At 32.9% G+C, this 11936-nt stretch overlaps 4 protein-coding genes across 4 annotated transcripts; 2 read left to right on the top strand and 2 right to left on the bottom strand.

The window, feature by feature from the left end:
* Window positions 1-597: 597 nt before the first annotated feature.
* On the bottom strand, window positions 598-5883 carry NAEGRDRAFT_78703 (clathrin heavy chain; the record flags this gene model as incomplete). The annotated part of the gene is made up of 3 exons (XM_002680414.1): window positions 598-5222; window positions 5271-5539; window positions 5637-5883. 3 exons carry the CDS (start codon window positions 5881-5883, stop codon window positions 660-662), a joined length of 5079 nt encoding a protein of 1692 aa, XP_002680460.1. The 3' UTR covers window positions 598-659.
* Window positions 5884-6376: 493 nt separating this feature from the next.
* On the bottom strand, window positions 6377-7459 carry NAEGRDRAFT_46913 (uncharacterized protein; the record flags this gene model as incomplete). The annotated part of the gene is made up of 1 exon (XM_002680413.1): window positions 6377-7459. One exon carries the CDS (start codon window positions 7457-7459, stop codon window positions 6377-6379), a length of 1083 nt encoding a protein of 360 aa, XP_002680459.1.
* Window positions 7460-9833: 2374 nt separating this feature from the next.
* Window positions 9834-10907, top strand: NAEGRDRAFT_31272 (uncharacterized protein; the record flags this gene model as incomplete). The annotated part of the gene is made up of 1 exon (XM_002680560.1): window positions 9834-10907. A coding segment is annotated over one exon (1074 nt), but the record flags the coding sequence as incomplete, so codon positions are not given.
* A 184-nt stretch (window positions 10908-11091) lies between these two features.
* On the top strand, window positions 11092-11763 carry NAEGRDRAFT_64212 (uncharacterized protein; the record flags this gene model as incomplete). The annotated part of the gene is made up of 1 exon (XM_002680559.1): window positions 11092-11763. One exon carries the CDS (start codon window positions 11092-11094, stop codon window positions 11761-11763), a length of 672 nt encoding a protein of 223 aa, XP_002680605.1.
* Between the last annotated feature and the right edge of the window lie 173 nt (window positions 11764-11936).

The following is an 11936-nucleotide window of genomic DNA, read 5'->3' as shown; positions in this document are numbered from 1 at the left end:
ATATAATGACTGGAGTGTTTATAGGAGCTATTACATTCTCTATTTCCTCATTCTTAACTAGTAATATTATAATACCAACCACATTCTCAATTCTAAAAATCAATTTTTGAGTTAAGATAATGAAAACCAATTTTTAAAATATCTAGAACAACACTAATTTAAAATTGAAGAAATAGAAATTAAGGAATCCCAGTTAATTCTTCCATTCAAGTGATTACAAATAAATCAATGTTGGTCTAAATTGAATTTCCACACAAGTGACATTACTAAATATTTCAATCTATTCATTTCTTATGGATGTGAGGTGGTTAAACAGCGGTTCTGAAGTTTTCTGTTGTTGCATCTTGGACTCCATTTTCATTCGTCTAACAATTTTAAGATAGGTCAATTGTTTCAATTCACCAATACGATTTTGATTAATATTTAGAGTGGTCAATTGACCAATATTTTCAAGTCCTTTATCTTTCAATTCACTCAAATATTTTCCTGCTTTAGTACTAATATCATTGGAGATTTAGAAAATTCAAGACTCATCAGTAGAATTTTTCCACACTCCTCAGGTTTAGTTGAGAAATTATTAAGAACTTAAACTAAATTAATTATTAAATTTACAATATATTTTTTATTTTATAAGTCTCGACTCCTAGAAGTTAAATAATTTAAAATCCGTAACCACCATTTCCGTATTGTTGACCATAGTTAGCACCATATTGATCATAACCAACATTTCCGTATTGTTGGCCATAGTTAGCACCATAAGCATCAGCAGTTTGTCCATAAGCAGCATTTGGATCAACATAACCACCAACTTCTGGGGTTGGTTGTTGAGACTTCAATTCAGCTTCCTTCTTCTTTTGACGACTTTCTTGAACGAGATCATCGACCTTAGTGGTGTATTCACGAAGAACTTGAACCATATATGGCATAACCATGTCAATAATGTTATTTCTCCAAGCCAATTCAAGAGCAATATCTGGACGAACAAAGTTATAACAATTGTACAAAGCAGCAGCGAAACAATCCTTCAAACCCTTAGAAACGAAGAACTTAAGGAGATCTTCAGCAATATCTTGCTTTTGAGATTCAGCAGCAGTTTCCATGGCGTCCTTATACAAGTTATCCTTCTTGCTCAACTTGATGGAATTTTCCCATTGCTTGTTGATCTTATATAACCAAGAAGCAATTCTTCTGAATTCAAGGAGATCGTGACCTTCCAATTGAGCAGCAAGAGATAATTGGTCAAGATTTCTGTATTGTTCAAGAGAACGCTTCAAAGCAAGGTAATCTTCTTCTTCAATGTACAAGCTGTTAAGAGCTTCATTGACTTGAGGCAAATCATGATCTTGAACAGTTTCCAAATACTTCTTAATAAGTGGGAGATCCAAACCATTATTTTGGTATCTGATATCACGAGCAACTCTTTCATGATCCAACTTTGGAGTCAAAACAACCAATAAATCTTCAAGATACTTTGGATTTTCGAGAATATAGAATTGGATAGCTCTATAGTAAAGTTCCATATTTACAACTTTGATGATGGTTTCAGTGAAGACAGAGTGGTCCCAAGCTTCAGTTGAGTGTTCCATCATGACCTTGACTGCTGCATCAGGTTCATCATGATGACAGTACAAGAATCTCATTTCAGCCCACAAGTGGTTTTGTTCGGCAGCATTGAGCAACTTTGGAATGTTGCACTTACCCCAATAACGAGTAATGTGTTCCATAAGCTTTTCTGGTCTATACTTGGCATACAAAACACCCAATTCAGTGAAAATACCCATATGAGCACGTTCAAGACCCAAGCCCTTTTCCATCAATTCGATAACTTGTTCAAAGTATCCTCTTTGTTCATAGTAATGGAGGAGATCTTCCAATTCATCAGCATGAACAATAATGTTCAAAGCACATGATTGAGCATATCTGAATTCGCTAGCATCAATACAAGCCATCATAACTTCCTTCCATGACTTGATAGAGTTAGCCTTTTGGGCAGATGAAACAGCTTCTCTCAACAAACCTAACTTGATCAAAGTGGATGTCAAACGAGCATAGTTAGAAATAGATTGGAAGAGAGTTCTAGCAGCATTGTAAATTTGTTCATCGAAAAGTCTGTCACCGACAACTTGGATTTGAGCCAAGTTTGGTCCAGAAATGAAATCTTCCATATCAGCCAAAACTTCTGGCTTATTCTTAAGCTTGGAGTACTTAGCATAAGAGTAAACCAATTCAGTATCAATAACAGAGTCTTGAATCTTCTTTCTGGCCATTTCCAAGAACTTAATCAAAGCCTTGTATTCATCTTGTTGTTCAGCATATTGAATAACATTGTGGTAATCAGTTGGATCATCAGCCTTCATGAAGGATTCAATAGCATCAGCAACAACGAGAGCATTCAATTGAGCTCTAGCCAAAATGCTCCAACATTCAGCTTCGTTAACAATCTTGGCAAATTCAGCAGCTCTAGTGATGGATTGAATATGATCAATCAAAACTCTGATAGCATCAGTATTCAACTTGTTCTTGCTGTACATGACGAAAGCTTCTTCGTACAATTCCTTGGTGATAGCAACTCTAGCAATATCAGCAGCATCATACTTGTCCAATCTGTTAATGTAATCCATGACACGAGTTCTTTCAGCACTGATAGCAGTGAGGATGAGCAAGTTTTGCAAGTTTCTGTTAGTCTTGAATTCTGAGGATCCGTGCAAAACAATCTTTTCCAACAATTCAATCAATTCGTTTGGAAGGTTGGCAGTCATGAAAGCCTTAACAGTGGTAGAAACTTCATCACTTGACTTGCTTTCTGGGAGAGCAGTTTGGACAACTTGATCAATAAGTTGACGTCTGTAAGTATTTTCGTTATCCAAAACGTGAGCCCACAATTCAGGGGATTGTCTTTCAACAAGGTATCTGGCTTGTTGTTTGAACATACCATTCTTGTTAGTAACAGCAACCAATTCCAAGTCACATTGACCTCTCTTGTAAGCAACAAAGGCCAAGTGTGGGTCTCTCTTTTCACAGTATTGACCAACAACTCTGGAATCATAGAATTGATTGTTAATCAAGAAGTTTTCAGCATTTTGACTGAGATCAATATAGATCTTAGCCAAAGCATTGTGACATCCTGGTTCTTGACTTCCTTCGTTAACACGAGCTTCCAACCATGGCAACAACAACTTGAGCTTGTTTCTCTTTTCAACTTCTTCAACCAAAGGTTCAGTTGGACACATATTACCAACACCCATAATGAGATTTCTAACAAAATCTTCACTGGCATCAACATCGAGGAGGGCACCAACAACTTCTGGAGTTCTGATTGGGTTAACACTCTTGGCATACATATCAATGAACTTGAGTTGACTGTTGCTGTAGAGATATCTAACCATTTCATCAATGTAACCATGCTTGTCACAAACGTTAATGAGTGGCATTTGGTTAGTCAATCTAGCTTCCTTCAAGAATTCTTTGATGACATCAGCTTCATAGTAGTCACTTTCACGAGTAACTCTTTCAACTTCAGAAAGTTGGTTAACTCTAGTAGCAGCCATGATGTACTTGTTGTGAACTTGAGGATCTTGGCTGAAGTTAACAATAGAACCCAAATAATAATAGAGACCTTCGTTACTCTTAACTTCTTCAAAGATTGGAATAAGATTTTCTGGTTCCAAAACACTGCTGTTGGCAGTAGCAACCTTAACAACGACTTGGAGATTATTCTTATTCTTAATCAATTCTCTCAAATACATGAAAACTTCTTGCTTGGAAACATCTTCGAACCACTTAATCAACCATTCAACATTAATAGCATGAGTATTGACGATAACTCTCTTTCTATCAGCTGGGTCAGTGTAATTTTCAAGAGCTCTTTGGAAGAGTTGAGCCTTTTCACACAATCTGGCAATCTTAATACGATCATAATGATTAACAAGCTTTTGTCCGAGAATTGAATCAACAACTTGAATTGGACTGTAAGTCAAGTTAATTTCCAACAATCTAGTTTGGAGAGCACCTTCTTCTGGTCTATCATTCTTAAGAATGTCCAAAAGGTAAGCAGTAACTTGCTTGATGAGATTACCTTGAACCAAAAGATCAATAACAGTATTAGGATCAATTCTTGTTTCTGGATTTTCATGAATCTTTGAAGCAAACTTGACAGCACTATCTGGGTTAACCATGCATAACTTTCTGAAGATATCATAATAGTCAGGGGTATATTCAACCTTTTGACAGTAAGCCAAAACTCTTTCGTAATCACCCATTCTCAACAAAGAATCAATAATCTTGTCGTGAGCCTTACCCTTCAAGTAGATTTGCATAGCCAATTCTTGACTATAACCAGAAATAAAGTCACCCAAATCTTGGCTTCCTTCAATCTTGTCATCAGTCAACAACTTCTTCAAATAATCAACACCACCTTGCTTTTGCAAAACAATCTTAGCCAATTCAAGTGATTCATAAGTGTTAAGCTTTCCCTTTTCAATAATGTATTGGAAGTATTGGGAAATAGCTGGCTTTTGACCTTGCATAACTGGCAAACGTTGGAGTCTAGCAATAGTATCTGGAGTTCTCAAAATACCTTGTGGAGAATCAGCAGCAAGAGCAATAGCAGCTTGAACGTTCATTTGGTTCAATTGAGCATTGAATTGTTGCAAATACAAATCACCAACCATGTTACCACCAATGTTGGCTCTTGAAGAAATCTTCAAAGATAATCCTTGGTCACCCAATTGATTAGCAATATATGGAATAATGGTATTATCATCAACAGTGACAGACAAAACTTGACCTCTCTTATTAACACCAATAAAACCACCAGCTCTTTGTGCTGTAATAAACAAAGCATCATCACTAATACGATTCTTGAAGATCAGTGTAGCTGATTCAACATCATACATATACAAAAATCCTGATTTGGTGATCATAAAGAAAACACCATGTCTATCACTAGCTTGCATAGCAACAGGGAAATCACCTTGAGCAGGGAATTGGATTGGAACAGCCTTTCTTTCAAAAGCAGGAGCATCTTGTGGCTTGTTTGATGGGACTTCCATAACGAAAAGCTTACCACCTTGTGGAGTGCTTGAAGCAATACAAACAACAGTGGTAACAAAATTGTTGGAAAGCTTGTAATCAACGAAGCAAGCAGCGTGACCTTCAATTGGTTGGGTAACTTTCTTTTCTACTGAATATAATTGCATAACACCCTTTGTAGAGTTGTCTTCCTGTTAAATTTGTTAGAACATTTCACACATTCTATTATTAATACTTACAGCTCTGGTCAAACCAATCAAAAGCAACCATTGGAGATTAGAATCTGTTCTATAATTGATGATTGTGGAATTGGCAAGATTGGCATGACGATCAAACATCTTCTTTGGTGCACTTTGACCATCCATAGACCAGTGATAAACAGCGGTAGCGGTAATGATAGCAATAGTGTTAGTGTTGATCCATCTCCAAAAAACGACTTGTTCAGTCATTGTGTGTTCCTTCATCTTTGCCTTCATTTCCAAGTTGAAGATTTGTATAGTGTTACCAGCTATATTGTTGTTGTTGTTGTATTAAAAAATTATAAATAATATTATTATTATTATTAACCATGATTAATATTGTATATAATCTTATACAATACATACCTCTAAGAGCGAGCACCTTAGCTGTTGGGTGCATAATGGCAGAGTCAGCATTGACTTTATTCGAGGTAACATTTTGACTATCAACTTCGACTATTTGAATAGATTTATTGGGTGAGACCTGATCCCTAACACAGACGAATTTGTCAGATTCGAGTGTAACCGTGGTGAAAGAAATGGATTGTGAGTTTACCCCCAAGTTTTGAAGGTTAAAAAGTTCGGTAAATTGTATTGGGATCTGGTTACTCATTTTTTTCTAGGTTGATGTGGAGAGGGCAAACAAGTCTTCCGTTAAAAATGGGCGTCAATCATTACAATGACGTATCTGTTCTTATTGGATGATAAGAATGGTAGGATTACCAATTAATAACCCTCACAACAAAGAAAATTGATATTTAATTTCTTCTTTTATTGTTTCTATTATTTCCTTCAACCATAAAAACAATGAACATTGAATTCATTCATCATTATTACATCATCGTTTCCGTCACCAAAGACTATGATTATCCTTGATTGGGTGAAAAATCTACGCTGTAGTTGGCTTGTGGAATTGATTTTTATTGATGGGATTTACACTTCAAAATTTGATTGTAATTTTCGAATTGATTAATTCAAATTTAATACGTGGATGATGGTACATGCTCTTTCATGATGAATATGATGCACATTCATCAGTGTCCTTATTAATTCTCCAAAAAAGCACATCTTTTAGAACTTTGTTACAATTCTAAAATTAATATCAATTAGGTTTTTTGTTTTCTGTTGATTTCCTTGTCTTTTTCTGGCATCTTTTTAATCATTTCAGCAAATGCCATATAATCAGATAGACAATCACCAATAACCTTCAACATCTTCATCAAAATTTCCATATTGTTGAATCGTTTGTAGCTTTCAACAGTAACTTCATGAGTTGAACCAGTAGAAATTTTTGAAGAGCTACCAGAAAAATCATTATTAGACATTGAAATCTTACATCTTCTTGGTATTCTTGATCCACCATTTGTTGTCACTCTATTATATACATTGTTGATGGCCATTTCAATTTGTCCTAATTGTCTTCTATCCTTTGTCTGCGATGTTGACATTACATCATATTTTGATGTTATTTTACCTCTTTCATCACTCATTAATTCCAATTTTTTACCCAGTTTTGAAATCATGTGATTTAGTTTGACTTTCTTATCTTTCATCATTTCTTTTTCTTCATTAATTCTAATCTTTTCCCTGGTAAACTTCATGGAATATTTGGCTTTCTTGGCTTGTAGCTCTCTATTTTTTTCAGATAAGGTTTCATATCTATCTATAACCTTTTCTACATCTTCTGGATTAATGTCATCTCCTCTGAACTGAACTACTTTTTGCAAGAATTGTTGGTACTTGATATAATGATTGATTAATAATGATTCTTTAAATTGTTTCTCTTTTTCTAATTTATCAATATCATTCTTTGCATCAGTTATTTTTCCTTCACTTTTGATCCTTTCTCCTTGCTCGATATCTTTTTTCTGATCAGCTCTCTTCTTTTTAATAATATTATCACCAATAAATTTATCTAGTTCCTTAACATTTTCAGTTAGTTCTTGTTTCTTTCCTAAAAGTCCTTTTTCCTTTTTCTTAATTGCATCCATTCTTGCCAGATATTCAGTTCTTTTCTGTTGTAATAAGGATTGAACCTCCATCATTTCCTTTCTCTTCTCCAATAATTTGGTTGAGGCAGAAAAGCTGTTGATATTATCTTCTTCCTTTTCAGAGTCATCTTCACCAGTTTCCTCCTTTCTCTCCAATGGTTCTTCTTGCTCAATGAAAGATGTATTTGTTGGAGGCATTTTTTTAAATTGATTTTAGGCGGTTAAAGGATCTACGGTTCTCTCTTGATGTTCATCTCTTGCTTTGAAAACATTTAACGGTAAATATTGAGGTTGAAAACTCTTATGAAAAATAAAGTTTATTGTTGAACTTCTTGTGAGGTTTGACTCTCATAATCTGAATCATCTTCCAGTATTGGTCTAGCCCAAAAATTGATAATACCCTGATTACAAACAGTGGCAATACCAGAAGAAAATGCTTTCACATCCCTCACTGGATCGTTATGGGCTTTGTGAATTGAAATTGGTTCTATTGTTGGCACATCTGTATGTTCATCCGTCAAATTATTTTCCAAATAATCTAGACGATTATTACTACTATTATTGGAGTGAATATCAATTCCACCACTATTAGATTCATGTTCCTCAAAGTTATTCTTTTCCAAGTCCCATAAAAGTAATTTTGTATCGTCACCAACAGATATTAATCTATACTTGTAACTATCGCACTGATAATTGTCAAATATTACTTTTGAAACAAATCCTGTATGTCCAACACCTTTTAGAATTATTGATTTCTTCTTAATATCAAATATACTCAAACAATCATCCTCTCCAGAAAGAACTAAAACTCTATTATCGGGACTCCAACAGCATGAAGTAAAACCTCCAAAAGATGTAGATCCCAATTTGTGAGAGACAAATGTGGCCACTGATTTCAATGTTTTTGTATCTAAAACTTCACACCATCCACTTGAAGTTACTATTGATAAAAGTTGTCCATTTGGAGAAATTGCAATGTCAGTAATATTTGCATTATTGAAATAAAGTCTCTTTGTTGGATTGCAACATTCTTGAGAATTTGATCCAAAATGTACTTTGTATTTTGGATTGGCCATTACTGAATTGTCGTCACTCGTATTTAAAGGATTCATCTGGAATAACTCCTCCTCTCTATAATTCTTATTGTAAAAATATACATTTCCATCTTTTGTTGCAGCACAAAATGTTTCCGAATCAATCCACAATAATTTTGAGACAGCATCTGCACTAACTTTTCTCTTTTGAAAATGTTAATATTATCCAAATGTGCACTTACATCTCTATTATACAAAGTTTGTTTTTTTGTTTTAAAGTTATATAATACAATATCACCAGTATTAAATCCAATGAGAAATTCAAATGAAATGTTATCATTCAGTTCTGAATTTGCTGTTGTGTCTTTTCTCTTTTGAGAAATTGGTGTGGAAGATACAGATTCTACATAATGAAGAGCAGAGGATGTTGTTGATCCTCCTTTGGAATTTAAATCAAGAAAAGGTTTTTCTTCCTTTTGATATCGGAGAGATTGATTTAAATTCCATGCATAAACACTTTTACCTAAACTACATGTGACAACAATTGTTTTTCCTGATTGTTGTTTTTGATCATCATCACTAGATTTTGATCCTCCATTTGTAACATCAATTTCTTCAATACCCAAACAACATGGATTCATATTAAATCGTGTTTTGTATTCTAATTCCTCTCTCCTTGTAATTCCTCTCTTTTGATCCTGTGCAAGAGTTACTGCATGTTTACTCAACGAAAAGTCCAATGCATAAATTCCTTCATAGGTTTTGAAGGCTTTTCTAAATTTCATTTTTTTAAATTTAATTACTTTTCCTTGTCTTCTTTATTGCTTGCTATCACTCAACAACAATGTATTCCATTCTATAAAAGTTATTATTATTCAATAGATTTGTTTGTTGGAATCAAAGAAAGCTTTATTCATTCTTTAAAACAAAAAATGTTCAATCAAAAATGTTGAACAATATGAGGACGATTTTAACGACTACTACTAGGAGAAACATTTCCTCTTCTTCTGCATTCCTTAAATATCGGAATACATTCAATGAAAGAACATTCTCAAAGTATTTATTTACTTGGAATAATTTCAATAATCACCACAGCATGATACCGTTATGTAAAAAGAAATCATCGTCATCACTTGAATTCTTTCGAGCCAAACAAGAATTAAATTATCATCATCACCTTGTTCAATTCTGTAATTCTATACATCACACTGAACCATACATTGACATTGGGACTGCTAATTCATCATCTAATCTGGATGGTGGTGCACAAGAGGAATTGAAGTTTTTATTGAATAACAAGAACCAAAAAATGTCTCAACAAGAGGAAGAAACTATTTTGAAATTGGATAAGAGTTTGTACAATAGTAAGATTGATATTCTTGCTATTAAAGTACCAACAAGAAATATTTCAACATTGAATAAGAAATTAAAAGGGTATGTGGAGTCTTTTAGTATCATGAATTTATAATTGTTTTATTTAATTACTATATAGACATTTAATTGATAGAAAGAAAATCAAGGCTGTAGAGGATATTGAAGATTGTTCCGATTATAAGAATTTATTATTACATGAAAAATATTCAACAATTGAATCAATTCCAGAAAATGTTATGAAAATTTTGAAAGATAATGAAGCTAGTGAACCTTTTGGAAAAACAATTGACTTGACATATGATCATTTATCTTCTACAGAGGTTTTATCAAAGATTATTCCAAATGGTCTTGAAATTACATCATCATTTGAACAAGTTGGTCATATTGCTCACTTGAATATTCCAGATGAAGTTGCACAATATAGATATTTGATTGGTCAAGTGATTTTAGATAAGAATCCAAAGATTAAAACTGTTGTAAATAAGATGGGTATGATTGACTCTGTTTTTAGAGAATTTAAAATGGAGCTTTTATGTGGAGAGGATGATTTTAATGTTACATTAAAGGAAAATGGAATAACATTTAAATTTAATTATAGAGAGGTTTACTGGAATTCAAGACTTGGAACTGAACATACCAGATTATTGAAATACTTTGATAAATCACAAAGTGTTTGTGATATGATGGCTGGTGTTGGTCCTTTTGCTGTTCCAGCTGCTAAGAAGGTTGAATGCAAAGTATATGCAAACGATTTAAACCCTAAGAGTTATGAATACATGAAAATTAATGCCTCTGTTAACAAAGTAGAGGGAAATATGGAATGTTTCAACATGGATGGTAGAGAATTTATCAAATATATGGTTAATGATAGAAAGGTTCAGTTCCATCATGTCATTATGAATTTGCCAGCTTCTGCAGTGGAATTTCTTGATGTTTTCAGAATTGATCAAACCAAGATTGATTTTGAACCAATTATTCATTGTTATACATTTGTTAAAGGTTCCATTAAGGATGGTGATGATTTGAATGTATTATCCAAGCAACAAGTTGAACAAGTTGTTGGAGCAGATCACATTGGAGAGTATATTGACATTTATCCAGTTAGAAATGTTGCACCAAAGAAAGAAATGATGTGTATCTCATTCAGATTAAGACAACCATCAGAATCAAATCTTAAAAGAAAGGTGGAGGATGCAACCACTGAAAATGAGCCTGAAGATAAGAAAGTAAAACTCTAAATTATTGAAAGCTCCAGTTTGAAAATGATAATATTTTAAATGTTACCATTTAATTTACCGTAGTGGAAACTATTTAGAATCCAATACAAATTTTATTTTGAAGGTCAACAGCAATAGATTTTCATTTGAATACAAAAAAAAATTGCAAAATCATTTCAATACTACTAGCAATATTCTTCAAGACATGTCACAACAATATAATTTAAATAACATTATATTTTCATCAACATATAATCCTAAAAAATATGAAGTATTCGGCATTGACCGATCTAATTCACATCAATTACAATCGAATGGTATTAACATTCAAGAATTAAATAATTTAATAATAGAATTGAATGATACATTAAATAATTATTACAAGGAAATTAACAAAGATGCCAAGACTCTTAGAATTTTATGGCTAGTAACATTTTTATTATTTTTACCAACTTTGGGTTTAATTTTATTTATAATGATGCCTATATTAATCATTTTACAATTTAAATATGGTCAAAGTAATGCTAACCATTACACAGATATAACTGTACCTACCTTAAAAAGATTAATTGAAGATGAAAATTTAAAATATAATCAATTGGGTTTAAATATTATGTTAAATTTTGATACTGATTATACCGTAGTTACTAATTATAGAAGAGTACATAATAATCGAGGACATGGTGGTTATAGAACTAGACCTGTTAGACATACTGTTGCTAATAGATACGTACAATTAATTATTACTATGAATGGAAATAATGGATCCTACTATGGTGCAGATTTGTATCAACAAGCTAATAATGGATATTCTCAATATGGTACTGTTCAACCTCAACAACAGCAAACCAATTCATATTATTATCAAAAATTATAAAATTTCAATATTAAATTATTAACAATTATGGAATGTTTAAAACAGTATCTCAATAAAATAAAAGAAAATTCAAAATTCTCAATCTTTATAAATCTAAATTAATTTCTAAAAGTAAATGTCAGAGATTCCTCCACACAATCATCCACTTCAATGATTGCAAGAATGAAGTACAA

The sequence above is a fragment of the Naegleria gruberi genome (assembly GCF_000004985.1).
Source record: "Naegleria gruberi genomic scaffold NAEGRscaffold_9, whole genome shotgun sequence".
Classification (NCBI taxonomy): Eukaryota; Heterolobosea; class Eutetramitea; order Acrasida; family Naegleriidae; genus Naegleria; species Naegleria gruberi.
This window is presented reverse-complemented; position numbering and strand designations above follow the sequence as displayed.